Source organism: Pangasianodon hypophthalmus, chromosome 25 (genome assembly GCF_027358585.1).
Source record: "Pangasianodon hypophthalmus isolate fPanHyp1 chromosome 25, fPanHyp1.pri, whole genome shotgun sequence".
Lineage (NCBI taxonomy): Eukaryota > Metazoa > Chordata > Actinopteri > Siluriformes > Pangasiidae > Pangasianodon > Pangasianodon hypophthalmus.
In genome coordinates, this window is record NC_069734.1 from 5867815 (window position 1) to 5888222 (window position 20408).

The 20408-nt window shown below is 39.0% G+C and overlaps 1 protein-coding gene across 2 annotated transcripts in view; it reads right to left on the minus strand.

The window, feature by feature from the left end:
• plekhg4 (pleckstrin homology domain containing, family G (with RhoGef domain) member 4) overlaps nt 1–20408 on the minus strand; it is a 67939-nt gene that overhangs the window by 20993 nt on the left and 26538 nt on the right. For both annotated transcript variants that reach the window (XM_026937476.3, XM_026937477.3), the window contains exons 5-13: nt 19467–19590; nt 18748–18841; nt 14121–14207; nt 13058–13174; nt 12804–12902; nt 10652–10800; nt 5888–6026; nt 4468–4590; nt 3977–4168 (exon numbers count right to left, since the gene is read on the minus strand). In XM_026937476.3, coding sequence (XP_026793277.3) covers nt 3977–4168; nt 4468–4590; nt 5888–6026; nt 10652–10800; nt 12804–12902; nt 13058–13174; nt 14121–14207; nt 18748–18841; nt 19467–19590 — 1124 coding nt within the window. The remainder of the gene's footprint in view (nt 1–3976; nt 4169–4467; nt 4591–5887; nt 6027–10651; nt 10801–12803; nt 12903–13057; nt 13175–14120; nt 14208–18747; nt 18842–19466; nt 19591–20408) is intronic.

Genomic DNA, 20408 nt, shown 5'->3' on the forward strand with positions numbered 1-20408 from the left:
CATAAACTTTCACATCAAAGCTTACAATTTAAATAGCTCCATACTGAAATCTATTTACTATTTAGAAAAGTTAGTACCCCAGCAGTTACACTATTCTGAAATAAAACCGTAAGCATTTAGCTCAGCAGAAACGGCATGTGACCCAAAGTGTTAAACTGGAGCTGCTCAGCTGTCACCTCTCTCATTGTTTATAGTGACGATGATCCACATCACTGTTTCATCTGCTCAGTCTGGCCTGGTTGCTAGGAAGTCAATGCAAACAGCCGCATTCTGACACTGGGATGGGCCCACATGCGAAAGACAAATTAGGACCCGGGTTCGACTTAGTGACTCCACACACACTATACTGAGTCTCAGTGTCACATACAACTACATAGTCACAGATGCCAGTGCTGAGAGACACACACACATTCCAAAAGGTTTTTTATTTATACAGTCCTATGAGTGTGATTATGGTATTTGTGTTAGATGCTCTCTAAAATCAGTTGCTCAACAGTAAAACAGAGGGACACGTGCTGGGTAAATCCTTACAGAATTAGCTTTTTTAAGCTCTCTCCATTAACATGACATTCCTGCTGATTTCAGACCTGCAAAGGCTGCAGCCTTAAACATACATCTAGGTTAAAAGAGATCAGGTTAAAGCCAGTGAGACTTACAGTATAAAACAAGTGTTAAACAAGCATTTGCTGGCTTTTTGTATCGCACGTTAGGATTAAACAGAGGTGAGCATCTGCACCCATCGGGTCAATATTTCAACAGATAGCAGGATAGGGCTGGATAATCTCACCATATCAACAAGGAGAGGTGTCAGAATAAGACAGAGAAGAAAGGTTTTGGGAGTGGGATTTGAGGCTGGAGTGGGTTTATGCTAATGACAAAGTCTAACGTTGCGTTCGAGGTGAAGCTGCAACCTGTAATTCCCTGCCAACCACTGGTACAAGCCACTTGTCAACTTGGGGTATTCTCCTCAGCTACCAGTTCTTTCCGTGAACTGGACAAGTGACAAAGTCAACGTGGCCGCGCACACTGAACAGTGTAAAGTACCACTTCTCTACTTTTAAATGAGTTTATAGCATTATTGGCTTTAGATCAATTAATATAGACACAGTGCTTGATTACATCTGTAACACTGACAATTACTAATTACTAATTGCTGTTTTGAGAAGGTAATAATCAACATTTTATCACAAATATTTATCACAAATGTTAGCTGGCTAGCTTGTTGCTAATGCTACTTGCTGTTTTCGCTGTACTGCAATTTCAGTCTATAATGTTGCATGAATGTTTGAAGTTCATTATAGTAGAACAGAACCAATAGCCACTCAGGCCTATAACTGTAATAGTGAGGTTAAAATAGCTTTTTATGAGCTTTAGGTGCTCTGACACAACAAACAAGAGACATGCTTTCGTGGAGGCATCCATGTTTTTTTTTCCCACTTAGCACATTGAACATGCTGAGGTGGGAAATGATGTTATTACAACTTGCAAATTACCACTTACAAAGCACCACAAAAGCAGCATAACTCTAGTAGTTAGAACCCATGACGGCCCCTGCCAGACTCAGAGACAAAGGTGGAACATGGGATATATTCATTCATAACCATGGTGGGAATACATCGCAGTGGATGTATCGCAGGGAACCATGTACCCACTCATGCACACACTCGTTCACATTTTTAGGGCAATTTAGTGTAGCCAGTCCACCTAGTGGCATGTTTTTGGGAGTTGGGAGGAAACCGGACAACCTGGAGGAAACCCACACACAGAGAACATGTGAATCTCCACGCAGACAGTAACCCAAGCTTAGGATCAAACCAGGGACACCTGAGCTGAGAGGCCATTATAAAATGACTGGGAAGATATGTTTAATCAAAATTGGTAAACTGTTTGCTTAAGTTAGTTTGCTTTTAAAATAAACTCTATAACTAGCACTACAGTGAGGTGCTTTCATTGGGTGATGCTTTCTAAACATGAATACACAGCTAGTTAAATGGTTTCATACGGTATTACAGCTAAAACTGGTGATTAGCACCACATGCAGTTCACATGTCTACATGCTAATCTGAGCATAGCACCATGAGAGCACATATAGTACAACTCTCATTATTAGTTATGCATGTGATGTTAGAGATTTAGAGATTTTTGAAGGTTAAGCAGAGAAAGACTGCTTAAAAAAACAGAAAACTCCTTCTGTGTGCATGCTGACATCACTACCAGCTGGGGACTTCACCAGCGCGTGCCTTCTGCGAGCACTGTGAGCATTTCAAGGATTCCAGCATCTCATGTTGCAGTCTCACTGCGTCTCTTTTTTCACATTTCCATCACAACTACTCCACCAACACTTGTATACGGAATCTCTCATCAAATTTACAATCAGATCCAGATTTTTACTGCTGAAATTCAGACAATTATTTCACAGAGAATGGCTTTCTAATTCAAGACCACTCATTGTTACAGTATTCCAGATGACTGAAAGACAGACAGAGCTTACACAGCTTCTCTCTCTGATGCATCCATTCAGAGAGAGAGAGAGAGAGAGAGAGAGAGAGAGAGGGAAGGAGGGAGGGAAACCCTAACCAAAGCCACAAGCACCACCATTGTTTCCAATGAGGAAAGGCTATTAAACCACTCTTCCAAAAAAAAAAAAAAAAAAAAAAAAAACCTCCAGCACCTTGCAGACAGAAGGTATTTTGCTAAAGCTTAAATGCTTAAATGAAGGCTAAAGCATTACAACTGCAGTGAAGATTCTGAAACAACATCTGGATTTAACATAACGTACTGCAGGAAAAACTCACCATCCCTGAATAAAGGTTTATTACAGTGGAGCTCAGAGGTTAGTCTGACCATGCACAGATTTTGACCTTCTTTATCCTCAGAGGCTGATTTTTTCAAAGGGCTTTCCCTTTTAGCACGCTGTATGTACTTCCCTCCAGCTCATTCCATGCATATTACTACATCTTCACAGTTTTCAAGTTCAACTGCAGGCTTGTGTGGGAGAGGGTGTCATAATCACAGGGTTTTTTTTTTGTTTGTTTGTTTTTCTACACAGATGAGTTCCTTCTGAATTTTTCACATCTACTCTGGAAGGTAATTTGTTTCTATAAATATTTATATAAATTCTGCTTCTACACTTTTGCTTGACAGTGATCAATGGTTTGGGTAGGCCTTTGAGTCAACACTATGCATTATAAAAAATAATTCAGAATTTTTATGTGTTGTCTCTTGCATCTGAATGCCTTTGTTGCTCCATAAACCTAGAAGGCAATTGTTCTCCTTTGCAGACCACATTATCACTTTAACCTGTGTTGCACATGTTTTATGCTGCTGCTGCTACTATTATGTTTACATAATACAATACCATATGTTTACATTACTTCAGCTATTTATACCAAACTCTGTATTATTTGCACTATTGTCACTTGGACACTTTCAAACAGAACTGCGTACTGGTCGGCGTTGTAGTTATCATACTGTCTTGTTCTGTCTTGTGCGTCCGCACGTTTGCACTTGTGCACTTTATGTTTAATTTATGTAGTCCCCGTAGCTCTGTGTTGTCTTATGTAGCACCCTGGTCCTGGAGAAACGTTGTTTTGTTTCACTATGTACTTGTATATGGCTGAAATGACAATAAACTCCACTTGACTTGACTTGACTTGCTATTGTGAACCTTAAAACTGAATGAATCAAGAGCGGTTTAGCCATTCTTAGAGCAAATTACTTTCATACACGGTGCAATCCTCAACCTGTATTTGGTTGTAACTGCAGACCATTGTTTGTAGGTGGAGATTCAAAAACAGCTTTTATACTTGTCCAAATATACCAAACGTAGAGCAAATGTCCTTTGAGAGAACTTCCAAATCATGCATGTTCAGATTCATGTTACTATTCTCCGTGCATCCATCTGCATTTGGATGCGTCTTTCAATTCTGACAAGAACCAGAAAAACAGTAAAAATCAGTGAAAATCGACATCTCACCTTGTCGAAGAACTCGTAGAGGCGCACGGTTTTGTTGATTTTCTCCTTAGTGTCCTCTACTCTCTGGGAGAATTCGTGCAAGTGGACCCAGAAGGAGCGCACTTTAACCTCGTACACCTGCAGCTCAGCTGACGAGATATCCTCCCAACGCTCTAACCGCTTCAAAAGTGCTTCTCCACTCTTACAGTGATCCTGCAAAACACACACAAAGTAACGAGTAACTTCACATGCATTTACGCATGCACACACATACACAGATGACTGTTGTTGTTATAAAATGCCAATTTCCTGCATAATGTGAGTATGGCTATCCATCATAATCCAAGTAATCCAATCTCAATTGTACCATTTATTAATTTATATCATATCATTTGTATGTATACTATATTTAAATGTGCATGATTACAATGTAGAACATTTTTTGTGACCACAATATTTGAGAATTTATGTATAATATCTAGTGATCTTGCAGAGTAACAGTGTAGCCGTACATAAGCCGCTGAGTAGAAATCTCTGAAAAGCCTCTGCTTGCTGCGGAGCTGCTCCAGGGAATCTTCCAACTCGCCCAGTGTCTGCAGCCTACTCTCTCCTACCTCATCTATCCACTGACTGACCTAAGACAAGAAGAACACGCACACACACGCGCGCACACACACACACACACACACACACACACACACGCACACACACAGGTCAAACTGAATTCAGGAGTTAAGCAATTAAGCACCAGGTTAAAAACCAGCCCTGTATACATTCATCAGTCTTATCTTTCCTAAGAAAGCTGACTCAGATGACACAAGTGGGATAACCCCATCACACACCTGCTCCAGAATGTAGCACTATACAGATTATAAATCTGTTTGAGATATTCATCGCATTTTTGACAGCAGACATTCTGCCTCCCTCTCTAAAAATATTCTGCTGCAAAAGAGTTAAAGCTTTTAATGTTTCGCATTCTCTAGATTTGACACACACTACGTAGGACTGTTCATGACATTAAGCCATGTTTATACCAGAGCGCTGTTGAATGCTTGATTCTGATTGGTCAGAAGGTGATTCAGATTCTTTAACAGCAGCTCTAACTGCAAGCTCATTCTACTGCCTTAACACTTCAGCTGGATTTGTTTTATTAATTCAGAGTCAAAAAGAGAGGCTAGTAAGGGATAACTTATAATTGTTGGCAAATTTCTGTGGAATGAAAAATTTTATTGTTGTGCTGTTACTAATAAATAACCAACTTCAGCATGGTAACAGTAACTCCGCTTCATGTTGGGTCATAGCACACCACCCTGTCGTTGTTTATTTTCCTATAACAGGACACCCTCTTATGTTTTATTCCTTACCTGGCTCTTACAACTCTCTAAATTAAAAGTTAAACTACATTTAAACTCTAAAAAACCCATAACTTCCAGCACTGTTATGTAAGAACTCAGTTTGTTATGTACAAATTCATTTGAAAATGAACTTTAGCCACAGAAGCTGCATGCTAAGCGTGCTAGATGATTTACTTAACTAAAGCTAGTAATGGACATCATTGTGTGTGTTATGGTATTGTTAATCTGATCACTGCGAAAACAATAATGCAAATTGAGACTCTGATACTGAAATAGCACTTGTGACAAATGCAAGCTAGTTTATTAGCAGCTGACTAGGCATTGCTATTAGGGATGGCAGAAGGGCACTTTACAAATTGTGCATTCATGCATATTTAGAGATTTTGACATTTTTTGAGGGTAAAGATGTAGAGATGTTCATAAGCCTTATTAGTAGTTTACTGGTGATTAATGAAACAATCAGTTTATTTTAATGGTTTAAAATGTCACATTCTGGATCCTTTAAGAAAGGCAACCAAACTGTTGCTTGTACGTTTGAGGATGACAGAGGATCTGAGGCATAAAAACTGACTCTCACCTCCCTGAATCCCTCCTCCAGGCTCTTGAACTCCATAATAAACTCCAGCTCCTGAGTGCACTTGTTGGACAGCATCACCAGCTTATGAACCAGCTCATCCACCTGATTATACAGACTGCACGCGCCCTCGATGGCATCTCTATAGTGTAGCAAAACACACACAAGCATGGTATGGTATATGTTAGGAAGAACCAGGATGTTTGTTCATTTTTACCCCATAAAGCCTTACTGTTAAAGGTTGCCATGGTATTAAGCAGGAAGTGCCACAAATCGAGTCTGGAGCTCATGCATCGGTTTTCTAAGTTTGCTCTAAGTAAGGTGCTTATTGGTTGTGGGTTTGAGGATGTCCCACGGATTGGATGATGTTTTGTGACTGACATGGAGTTCACACAATCACTGTCCAGCGCCTCTGATGAGACCATGTAGGAGCCAGCTGTGCCAAACTCATCAGTGTAAAACCCAACATGCCCACTGTGTGTGTTTGTGCAACTGTGTGTGTATCCTTGGCCTTCTCCGAGCAGAGAAACATTAGTCCAAAGCTGTAATGCAGTGACTGAGCACATTGTTTGTTGTGGCAGAGCTTGATGACTAATGGATGATTTCATTTGTGCTGTAGCTCAGTTACACAATGGCGGATTGTACTTCAATTCAACATCCTCACAATGTTTTCCAGATCTTTTTCCGTTTTTCTGAATCCTAGTCATATACACAAACAGTTTAACAATGTCATATCTATTCAATCTACAGTCAATCATCAAAGCCACAACTAAAACACACACCCTGTGACACACTCGGCCATTCAGTGGGAATGTTAGTGAGGCACTACCCCAGACTCCAATGTAATGGAGTGTGAGCATGCTGCCTTCAAGCTTTCAGACTCTGGTGTTGGTTTATACTGGCGCACCTCAGACTGACCCTGTTCAAATACACTAGTGCCACAAATAAACTGACTGAAATGATCCTTGTAATGACCTTTATGTTGCTTGTTGATTAAATATAAAGTATTGTTAGAAATGAGATAACTCACAAACTGTGCATATTACATTATAGTGATTCAACTTTGGGGAGTAAAAAAAAACTAAAATAATTATTAAGATTATTTACCAATTGTCAATTATATTTAATAAAAAACTGTGATTAAGATTCAAATATGATTGAGCATTCCTAATACACCCTAAATTACAATGTCTTTGTATGTTAGTCAGTGTTGATTTGAGGAGTTTTGCCCCTTTACAGATGAGTTCAATGACACAAAATCTCTCCGGATACAGTGGCATCTTTGAATTCTTTATATAACAGGAAGCATGCACACACACTTTTGTGCCCAAGGGACCTGACAGCAGTGTTGAATAAATCACTGACTTGCTTTCTCGGTGATTATCATGGGGTCGGCTACATAAATGTGGCTGTTTAATGCGGAACGAAATTCTATGAATCTCCTGAAGGCTCTCTTAAACACTTAGTCAGAACTTGTTTACATACTAATTCAGAAAATTCCAAAAATATCCTGAACATAACATGATGCCGCTGTGCTGGTGTTTGAGATTAATTATCTAACTTCTCTGATCCTGATTATTGCTTGCTTAAGATATTAGTCTTCATAGGAATGTGAGATAAAAGTCACAACTTTTATCTAGTTTCAACCTTCGTGTTACTGATGAATTATTCACAATGTGCATACACACACCCATACCCCACACACCGGGTCAAGACAATTTTCTAAAAAGGCATCAGATATCAAAGACATTCCTGAGGAAAAAAAGAGACAGAAACGAAAGAGAGGATCTGCACGATACTCTGAGCAGACCGATAAGGAACTGATGCGCACACACGCGCACCTCACACACACACAGAAGGAGGAGCAGATTTTGTTTCCTCCAAAACAGGATGTTATTTATACCCAGACCCTGACTCCACATGCCTACATGCCCCATTTAAACATCTCCTTCAACATGGTCAAAGTTCACACCCAGGATCCATGATGAAGTGTTAACTTCAATACCACCTCTGTTCTAAAGGCTGTGACACACACACACAAACACACACACACACACACACACACAGTCTTCTCAGCCTTCCTTTCACTAAAGCACAGAGTTTGACCATAAGAATGAAAGACTCAATATAAACTGACAGCGAAGGCAAAAGAGACAAAAGGAAACAAAAAAAGTGCATAAAATGACAAGAATTATGGCACCTGACACAAGCTCTAAAGCAGTGACCCAAAAATCCTCCAGTTCTCAGACATGACCCTTGACCAAAACCACACACACAGCCCTGAGATATCATCAACAAGGAATCCCCTGCTAATACCTTGCAAATACAGTATATCTGCCAGCACTGACAATGCAGACTTCCATTTTAAACAAAAAAAAAAAAAAGTGTTTTTTTTTTCTTCCCAAAAACACAGGAACCTTTTCAGGAACCCAGGAACTTATAAGTGACTTGTGTGGCCATTTCTAGCCACATGCCCAAACAAGCACCAAAACAGACTAAAAGCATAGGCTTTGTCAAATCACAAGCTTGGGAGTCAGGATCAAGCTGATTTTGTTTCTGAAGTGTTACTTTTTTTATTTGTAGTTGCCCAGAAGACAAGCAGGTTCAACAACCAAAGAAATAAAACCTTACTTTCTACTGACTTTTGCAAAAGTTTCCATTTGATTTGTAGCTTTTAAAATGCAGTGAACTGTGGTGTGATGCACACTGATGCTGTAACGATAGAGTGCGCTTCTTGTTCTGAATCCCACCACCTACCGCACTATACACATCAGTCTATTCGTAAGCTACTTGATGGCAGAACAATTTTTACTAGGTGGATTAATCAGCGTGCATGGATGACGGGTCACTTTTCTGCTAGCACAACATGCAGTCATTTTAAACACACTGAGAGAAAATAGAAATGCTAGGGAGACTCAAATAATTAAATTTTTTTTTTTTTTACACGATGCAAGGAAAAAACACTGTTGCTCATAGCCAAAACAGCTTGCTTACTTTTTAATCGAGTGCAAATATGATGTGCTACATCAAGACCTTTATTAGGACAAAATAAGGACTATGGCTACACAGTGCCATCCCTCTCCAGGCATTCATATCTGTATTAATGTGTAACTAACTAGCTAGCTGGCCATATGCTATTATACTGCATTAGCTACCACTTTTTTACCTAGTCAGTTAGGTTTCCAGGCAATCAAAACCTCAGACTGGACAAGTACACTAAAGAAGTTAACATTTGTCCATTTCTGTGTGAAACTCTGCTTTGTGTGAGCACACTTGGTTTAAAAATTACATTAATATTAACATCATATTTGTGCAACAAAGTAAATTAATTCAGGAACACCACAACTTCAATGTCAACAATAGAGAGTTCTTTAGGGTGGTGTATTCAGACATGTCTATTTGTGTGATACAGAGAAAGATTGTATTTGAGTGCGAGATATAGTGATGCAGTGTTTCTAGAGTCTCTCAGGACGCATGTAGAAGCCTTACAGAGATAAAGTAATTTTCTTGGCTTGGGTGCAGGAAAAACCTCATACACCACTACAAACACACTGCTGCACATCAGAGATCTGGACATGCTCCCTCTCTCTCCTTCTCTCTCCCTCTCTCTAACAGCCATTGTATTGTCTCTCCATCTGTCTGTTTCTGAAAGCTGTTCTGGCAGGATGAGCTCTGCTGCTTTAAGCCCACCCTAACAGGCAGAATTTGTGTTTTGGTGTGCTTCAGGGGAATGCTATCGGTTGCTCCTGCATTTTGCTCATGATGAACCATTTAAAACAAACAAACAAACAAACAAACCTATCTGAAAGAGAAAGCACAATAACGGAAGAAGCCTACAAAGCATACTGAGCACATCACTATTTATTTTATAAGAGCCATTAACTGTTAGCTGAAACACTAACAGAATAAAACAAGCACAGAAACTATTTTATGTACTTTATAACATTCAGGATACACTCTCCCTTCTGAGAAACCTTGTGCAATAAAGTGGCTATAATGAAGGGAATACTGTATGACAAAGCCATGCATGGTGCAGTGAACTGTGCATACAGGAACTGCTTAGTAAACACTGCGCACTGAGACATGCATGCTTCATTTCCCCTCCCTCGCCAGGGTCTACACTGTTGATTTTTAAGACTTTGGGGTGAGGATAAGGGGGATGTCTTCATTCTTATGATTTGTCACTCTTAACCAACTACCTTTCTTTTTTTTTTTTTTTTTTTTTCTTTTAATGACCATGCTCACTGATATTGTGCTGCACGCTCAGGTCATCCATCCATCCTGTATTAAATATACTATTAAAATGCCATATAGTGCAAATACGTATTTGCTAGGAGGACATAACACTCCAAGTGTGTTTTTCCCCCTGATGTTTTTCACTTCCACACTTTGCACCACTGTCTTTATCAAACAGTACCAAATGCTCACCATCTCTGTAGTGCAACTTATAGTTTTTCTTATGTAAAATTGGACCTTCTCCCTTTAGCCAGTTACACCATTATTATTAGAATCTGCTGTGTAGTATCAGGTGCTATTTTAAAGGCTAGTTTGGGAAACCAGAAGTGCACAGCATATGGCTGAAATGCATGCGTGCATGCACACAGGTAGCTGTGATGTGCTGTTCAAAGTCCAATATAGAAAGGCATGCTTCTGAGGCAATTAAACTAATCATTAAGCTCTTAATGAGCCAAGCATCTAAAATACATATTTAGCAAGAGTTATGTGTGTGAGTGAGTGTGTGTTAACATGCAATATGCTCTCTGTCACCTGTAGTCCTCGGTGAGGCTGACGCAGGTGTCCTCTTTGCGGAGGCGGGACAGAGCGGCTCCTCCCTCCAGCTGCAGACGCACCAGCCGGCCGTCCTCCAGCACGCTCCTCATCAACTCTTTATACTTGTACAGAAGCACCTGTGCTTCCTGCAGCATACACACACACACACTCTCATTTGTATATTACATACTCAGAGCAGTATGGTACTAGAAAAACAGATTACAATAAGACGAGTCCTTCTGGATCGCAACATGACTCATCGCAGACTGTACTGCCTGTTCTTTCTCCTAGAGGCAACAACAAGGCTTTATTTTGTCATTACAAGCACTGACAGCTTTGTTTAATTTGATTTCTAAATTACCCCTCTCTGAATTCTGCCTTACTAAGGTGGAAGAGATGATTTGGGCAGATGGGAGGCGTATAATATTGCACAATTTGGGTACTAACTCCAACGGCCATTGGATTGAGATATGCATGTAATGTTCTTTCACACAGGTGTGACCGTGTTTTTTTGTATTAGAAGAGAAAGATTTTCTGGCAGTAATACTGTCATACTGTACAGCCCTGTAATTATGCTCTCCCACACCTACAAACTCCTCACTGTTACTATGTTTATCTGCATTTGCGATACAAGGACACGTCTTTTCATATTACGTTTGCCATGTTCCTTTCATTCTCTGGTCCTTTGTCGATGACAGATCTCCCTCAGAGCAACCTCAGAATGTTGTGGATGAATATTGTCTCTTGACATGGCTCACAACAATACAGTGGGAGGGAATAATAAAAAAAATATATATACACAGAACTGTACACCATGACAACGCAACACACAGTGTAACTGCTTCAACATTTTAAAGACGTGTACTGGAGCCATATTTGTGATGCCTGTTATTACTAATGTTTCTGTATGTGAGTGTGTGGCAGGGATGGAATGCTAATGATGAGCAGTGATCTCAGAGTGTTTCAGGCTTTAATTGCTTTATCACACGCATGTGTTCTGAATCAGCATTCTAGCTATGAATTATGGGCACAAAAAGATCAAAAGAGAGAAGACTGAGACACAATCCTGTCTAAATACCATTATCTGGAAAAAGTAGAAGCAGGAGAGATCCCTCTTTAAACATTTAGCATAACGCCAAGGAGAAATCCATACCCTCATCATCCAGGCACTTTCAATCCATATACCCCACTAAATAAAGCCTGTTTTAGTGATTTCAAAGATGACCCATGATACACAACTCTCCAGGGTTTTTTGCCTCTCCTCATTTCCATCTCCCTATGGACAAGGAGCATCCTTCACTGACCTAACCTGACAGCCAGGGGTCAACTGAGTTAAAGGCCTGTCACATTAACCCTGCTCTTCTAAACTGCATACGCACATAACATTAGCAGCTTCCTCTCAGTGTGCAGTGTGAAGGAGAAGAGCAATATCAATACCATGGCAGACTATGGCAGTGTTTACCCTAGAAACATTATTATTAATTATCAGCTTTATTTGTTGACTGTGGTGTTTTTTGTTTGTTTGTTTGTTTTTTGCTGATATGAGAGAGAGAACCAGGGTTTATAGTTGCTATGACACAAGTGATAACACAAACTAAACTGATTAAAAACCAAATGGTTAAAAAGCACAACATGTCATTCATTAAGAAATTGCAATCTTGGAATTTCAAATTGCTGTGGTATGAGAAGACAGCACTTTAGAAAGTCACACCACCTTGGTGTTCTTCCTGTATGCCTGTAACAGCAGGTCTCATTGTATTTTATTCCTTACATATACTTGCTCACTAAGAAACTAACCCTTGAATTGATACTTATATTTAGCTCAATATTTGGCACAATCTGTCTAATACTTCATCAGCTCAAAAAGCAGAGTGGTTTTTGGTGTAACAGCTATCTATCCATCTGCTAAAGCAAAAAACCTGGAAGCAACATTGATTGATGAAATATTTTTCCCTCCTCCAGGCCAGGAGGCTTGTAAGCTCAGCCAGACTAGCTGCCTAGCCTATTTAATGGCAGAGGAAACACTGTATAGAGCTGATCAAATGTGTGCTAATGGGTGTGTTAAACTGTCAATCTACCACCATGAAGAAAGCATTTGACGCAACCAAGCCTAGACAAGTAAAAGAGCATTGTGCAGTAAGTACGGTACCTCAGCAGTCGGAGGCAGAACTGTAGACTCCAGGCTGTTGATAGTGCTTTGCAGAAGATTTATTGCGTCCTCACAATGACTGGTCAACTGCTCCACCCTCTGAAAGAAAGAAAGAGGCACCACAATCATTACTGACTGACTGATTAAAACAAACGAGTGGTGCCGCTTTATTATTTTACTATCGCCCTTTTCTATGTTTTGGCAATACCATACACAATACACATAGTCACAGAGAATAAACAATTTGATCTTACAATTCTGAAACAGATCCAGCTGTTATGGGAGAAAGGAAAAGTGCCGTCAAACTCAGTGGGAAGCTGAGAAACCTCTATGTGCTTATGGAGAGACTTCAGAGAGGTTAGCAACTCCACCTGCAGAACACAAAAATTTGCTCAAAGCAGAGAATAAATACAACAAAAACTCTCTTTACTAAAGTGTGTTGCTGAACCTTATCACCTTTTATTTTTAATACATTAACACCAATCCAAATTTAAAAGTATCAGTTTGAATATCGCTTTAAGGTTGTCTAAGGTTTATCGCTTTAAGGTTGTCTCATAGCAGTGATGATATCGTAAGTATTTGTGAGCATGTCAGCTGACTGTGCCCTTGGCAGTCTGCTTTCTGTCCAACAGCAGAGGCACTTGTGTTTTCAACAGTCCACAAAACACTTAGAGCACGGACAAAGTACAGGAGAGTCAAGAACAAGGCTCCAGACTAATACAGTGTATTTTCAGATACAAGACAGATGATTACTTTTTATTTTGGATTGTGATACATTTTATGCATGCAGAGTGAAATGACCATCAGTCTTTGGTGTACATTTACATTTTTACATTTATGGCATTATCCAGAGCGACTTACATGTATCTATTTTTTTTTTTTAAACTGAGCAGTACAGGGTTAAGGGTCAAGGGCCCAGCAATGGCAGCTACTTCCAATCAGTAGTCCAATGTCTTAACCACTGAGCTACCACTGTGTAACTGCAATATATATATTTTTTAAGCATTTTATGGTTAGTTGTGTTCCGCCAGATTCAGGGACAAGCTTTAGCCAAAGCTTTAGTTTAGGTAATGAACAACACTAAAGGGACAAAAACTAAACTAGACTGAAGTGGCTTTTTAGAGACATGGCAATTTTTTTTTTTTTTTACTTGACTCATCAAATTTGATTTTGAGTCATAGTAAACCACTTATTTTTGCATATGATTCATTGTGTTTTCAAATTTTAGTCAATAGCTGATAACTCTTTTGATGTTAAAAAACAAACAAACAAACAAAAACATACAAAAAAAAAACATATCTTGAATGTGAGTCTTACCTGAACTGCAGCAGGCTTCTCCATGCGTAAGGCCAGATCTCTATCAGCCAATACGAGAACAGTGTGGATACATCCAGGCATGGCCTCCTGAGTACACAGAATAAAACCAAGCTAATGCAGAGGTACACACATCACAAACTAATGCTCAGCTCTTTTTAAATCAATTTAAAAATATTTTTCATATATATATATATATATCTAATATCTTCACCAAAAGAAACTCTTATGTCCTACTAGGATTTACATAAAGATTGCATAACAACCAAAAAGCCATAAAATTCTTCAGGAGTCTTAGAAACACACTGGTCACACACTGTAGAAGGAAAATAAACCAACACTTCATAAAATCAGGTGCTGAGTGGTTTATGTGTAGTAAAGCACTCCTCACTTGTTTTCTCCTTCTTTTCCATGCCGTGTAAGGCAAACACATGGGTGGTGCTGTATTTTACAAGAAATTATGAGAACACTGGACACAAATGGACTTAAGAAATTAAGACCAGCCATCAAAACAATTCATATAATAGTAAAAGTAAAAGTAAATACTGATGGAAAAAAGAAACTCTACATTTGAGAAAAAAATGTAATCTTCATTGTATGAAAGATAAATAGACATAAATCAAACAATAACAAGAAAACAGTACAATAGGAAATTAATAACAGCTTTGAATATTATCTTCAGTCAATGTGTGAGTGCAGCCAACAAGCCTCCAAGTGTGCACTTATGAGACATTATCACATTCCCCAGACAGAACTGATAATCTTGAGGATCTTTTTGTCTCATTTCAGAATATCTGAGGTGCTCCATAGGGATAAAGGTCACTCAAGATCTTAGATCTTCTGTCCTGCCATTATGCAGTCAGGATACAGTAGCGTTCTTACTCCATATTGTCTACCAACATTGGCACATGACACGCCTACTTGAAATGTGCCAATGCCCTTCTCATTTCCTCCTTGTGACATTCAGAAGCATGGAATGCATGGGAAACTGACTATAAAAAGCTGATAATCTTTTCTTTGCAGCAATGCAAGCTTTGAATTAAGGACTTTTTTCTTTTTTTTTTTTTTTTTAAAGTCACCTAATTATGCCACCTATGTTCCACCTGGACCTCATTATGTAAAAGTGCACTTGTGTTATTTTCAAGCCGAAAAGCCTCACGGCACAAACTGGGAATTTACTGTAAAGGTATACAACTATAGTGTTCGTTCCAAAAAAAAAAAAATGTCTGGAATGTTCCTGTATGTTCCTGGAGGCGCTGTTGATATGTTCCTAAAATATATGACCACCTACCTATTCACTGTGTGCCATTCATTAAATTCATGAATATTTCTCATTGTGTGTCAGATTTCCTGTTTTTCTATCATTGTGCATTTGCTTCCTTACATACCTTACATTCTGACAAATGGACAGAACGATAAATCTGGTGTTTGGTCAAGGCAAACAAAATGTCTGGAGAATGTTAGGATCCAGGTGAAACACTAACACACCTATGCAAACAAGAACCTGTTTAAGCAGTCAGCTAGTTCTGGCTTAAAGCAGTGATACATTAAACCCCTTTATGCTGTCAGCCAAGCCTGGTGTTGAACTTGATAGCAGGGTTCCTGGTTCCTGGTTCCTTTCGACTGGTTTGGGCTCAGCTTGAACAACAGTTCAATGATACCAGGGTTCCTGGTTCTTTTCCACCAGGCTGGGCTTAGTTTGAACAATAGTTCAATGATACCAGGGTTCCTGGTTTCTTTTCCACCAGGCTGGGCTTAGTTTGAACAATAGTTCAATGATACCAGGGTTCCTGGTTCTTTTCCACCAGGCTGGGCTTAGTTTGAACAATAGTTCAATGATACCAGGGTTCCTGGTTCTTTTCCACCAGGCTGGGCTTAGTTTGAACAATAGTTCAATGATACCAGGGTTCCTGGTTCTTTTCCACCAGGCTGGGCTTGGTTTGAACAATAGTTCAATGATACCAGGGCTCCTGTTTCCTTTCCACTGGGTTGGGCTCAGCTTGAACAACAGTTCAGTGATACCCAGGGTTCCTTGCTCCTTTTCAGTAGGCTTGACTCAGCTTGAACAACAGTTCAAACAGGAAATTGAGCAATAAAATAAGCCGTGTCCTACAACCAGGGCCAAAATTCTCAGCCCTTGTGTTTTCACATCACAACAAATGGTTACTATGGCAACAAAAGTATAATTAGTTTGCACTTAACAATATAAAAACACATATAATCTTTGTTCACTACTAAAGCTACATATTTGACAGTTTTGGACTAAATCCGAGGAAAAAGCTAGATATGTGCGTTGATGCAGATCTTCACTTTGAAGATGTCTTTAAATGGCAGGTATCACATATCACACTTCTACTGAACCACACCATTGCCACCAATTAACAAGTCTGAATCAATATTAACACACAAGCACGCACATACAAGCACGCACACACAAGCACAGACACTCTTTGCCAACCACACAAAGGTATGGCGACATAGATGTACCTGACATTTCTAGCCAAGACTTGTCTGATCTGGTCAAGTCATTTAGGAAGAAAGTATTACTAATTCCTACACTATCCACAGCTGCTATTTACTCAACAACTCTTGGATCACACTTGTGAATTTGATCCACTAAACCCTTTCAATAAGCTTCACAAGCTCCATGAATAAACTTACAGTAGATTTACCTAGGCCTGAACTATAGCCTGACTGATATATCCCATTAATATCTCTTTTTCACACCTGCGTATATCGCAGGCTTTACAGATGGAAATCTTTAACACATTCTGCAAGCAATTACAACAGTTTTGACATATGAAACTCTAGCGAGAATCATGAGAAGCTCGCAACAAACAATCTAAAGTCTCTATATACTTATTCCTAAATGCCTCTCATTTGTCCAAGCATTCCCACGTTATCAAACACGATGATGGCAAGAGCATTGGCCTGTATATACAAGACAACGAGCCTCCACCAACCGTAATCAAACTGACTGACACAGAAGTTCCACTGCTCACCTGGCCACAGTTCAAACTCAGTAGAACAAACACTGGCAAAGTTGAATCAAAGTGACTTTAAAAGAGGATCGTGTATAAAGCAGATATTGTGAAGGCTCAGGGTTTCCCCACTGCACCAGTCAGTGGTTTGCTGCTGCAGCATTTCATTTGAATGAGATGCACATGCTACCTGCGATACAGCTGTTTTTCAGACAGAGTATGAGTACATGTTTTTTTTGGTACTTGCAGAAAGTACTTAAGTATTAAGCAATCAGGGGTGTCACGGAACATTTTATTTAGCGTGAGTGTCTCAGTGCTCAGTGCTTGCAGAACTGAAGTTCTCTCACTTGCAACAGGTTCGGTGTACGCTTGCTTCACTGCTCCACGCTTGTGAATAGCTTTGTATGAGCACAATTCACAGCATCTTGAGCTTATTTTTAATGGCCACACTCCCTGACATTGTGTCCAAGTCAGCTGTCCTGGCACTCGGTATTAAAGATACTGTTTAATCTCCCCAAGACATTTTATGTAGTACCTCTTGCTGTCATTTCATGTAACCTGTTTATCAGAGCAACAATGTATAGCTTATGACACATAGAATAACATGGTGTAAGATGTTGGTATTAGAGCTTTTTTTACGAGTATGAATAAATATGTACATTATCAGACTGACACCCGACACCAATATCAAAGAATTCGTAGTTAGAACTGACTTGGAGGTGGGCAAATGACAGCTTAATACACAGGTAGAGCTTTAACACTAATGCTCAGGCTCACTCCAAGAGAAAACATGAGTCATATTTTCCAGATCTTTTCACATTTAATATAGCTGCCCTTGCTTACAGATCTACCATTTAAGATATATAAGCAACAACAATAATATCATGAAACCAAGAGTACCTTAACCTCAACAAAAAATCACGTGGTTCATGTTGTGTAACGTAGAGTAACAGTCAGTGGTAGGTCATAAAGTGTGCCACACTTGCAGAATTGTTACCACCATAAACATTATGGTTTAGATACCATCAATAGTGCTAAAGTCCAGAAGAATTCACAAATGAATTCACTTTAACAAGACATATCAAAGTTCTCCAAAAATAAAAGTACTTTTTATGCCATTGTTGCCTACATTAAGTTATTCAGAGTTAACTATTCTCGTGTTTGCATGTTTTAAACCTTATTGATTATTTCTCTTGATGCCACTTTGATAATTCCTCCAGATGTGTTCGTTAATGTTGCTAATAATGTAACATATTGTTATTCAAGCGGGGCTAATAATTTAGCAAATTTTGTAATTCATAATTAGGGCCCTGAATACATGGTCATGGGCTCTCATTCTGTAGATGAAACATCTCATAGCACATAAATTAAGATTTATGACTTTCTTCTACATATGGCTGGCACTAATTCTTCCTTAGTCTTTAGTTTTAAATGCTAAGCAAAGAGCTTAAATAGAATAAATGCTGGTGTTTATTTCATAACATCAATATTTCAGTGTTTTACAGCAGAAGCCCAAATAGCAAAGTTTTATGTAAGGATTTATGAACCAAGGGCATTCAGACCTAATATACTTTTGGCGATATCAATAGGAAAGAACAGCCTCACAAGGCATTTCATCCTGGAGGATAGTTACAGGGCTGCATTCTCACCTGTAGAATGGTGAAGGCTTTAAAGAGAGCAGGGACAGGTGAGCACCTGCGGGCGTCCACTAGAACAGTCAAACCTAATGCCTGCACTTCCTTCCTAAAACACACACACATGGAATCGAGGGTTATATCATTTTAAGCAGGCATACATCATTCCACATATTGGGAAAACATGTACAGGGATTAAACAGGCATGAAGAAGTATTGAAGCATTGTTGCTAAAGCAACAAAAAGAAATTACTATACAGGTACACCAACTGCTCTCCTATTGGCTGTACAGAAATTTGCTTGTAAAGTGGTGCACAAAAGCTGAAAACATGTAAACTCCAGATGTCCATGTGTACTGACTGTTCTGTTTCTGAGCTTCACCCATTACTGAGCTGAGAGCTACGAATATTTGCTTCTGTGTCATATTTAATGTAATGTGTTTAAATGTACAGCATTACTATGAAACCACCACAAGCTTCTAAAAATGATTTTTTGTAAATAGACATCATAAATGATTTCTCTAAGATCAATATGAAAAGAAATTTTAATCCTTACATGCATAATTACTTCCATACAACAGTAGATTAAGAGTTATAACCAGAGTAAGTATAGATTTCTTGCCGATACTAATAACCAGCAATACTCCAATATACTGCATTCAGGAATTCAACTTTGACATGGTGCAGTGGTCAGATGTACGTACAGAACACACACAGCTCTGTCAGAAGTAATACCTGAGAATGGTGTAGAAGTAGACCATTATGCGCACAAGCTCACTACTGTTGCAGTTTGGGTTCAGCCAAGCTGTGTTTCTTGTTGTCACTGTTACAACTGCATGGCCTGACTTGTCTCGTGTCCCTGGAGACAAAACAGCAGCATTTATTAACTTTATAAATAAGACAAAAAGATCTCAGATCCCCAAATATTAATACTAAGCATAAGACAGAATATCGTTGTCTTGAATATCATGATACAAAATAGTGGCGATACGAATTTTGCTTTTCGTAGGTGTATCGCAATATTTCCATTTAATATTCATTATGAGTTCTACACAGATAGTGGCAGAACCAGAGGTAGTAGTATACAGAGCATGAAGTTCACGAGTGGGAACCTGACTGCCTCGAAGCATGCTTACTTAATAGTTCAAAAAGTTAAGCTGATTAGAAGGAAGCATTATGGCATGCACTTGGGTTTCTATTACAGCTGGCTTGACCACAGTCTGAAATGCAGGTTAAAATCAACACCTGTATGCTGCATTTGATGATGGACAGCACACAGCCGTAGGAGCAGCAATGACACTAATTTTTTATTTAGCCTAATCATTTAAGGAACAATCTACAATTCAGATCAAATCAAACAATCTTTCCATATTAAAACCGTTGCCATGAAATACACTTATATCACTGATATACATTAATAAACGGGGAAAATGTTACCTTATTTTATAAAACCTGATATACTTTTATTGCAATACAATGTATTGCAGTGGTTCAGTTTGTTTTCATTACAAAATACATGTATTAAAATGTAAATTTTATTTTTGTCAGTATAGTCTCGTGAAGCCTGCATCCGGATGTCTTGTATCGCGGCTTTAGTGTATCGTCTCATGCCTAATTAATACCCACAGTGCCATGGCTTCTAGCACTAAATCACTAAGTCATGTAGTAATCAATGCT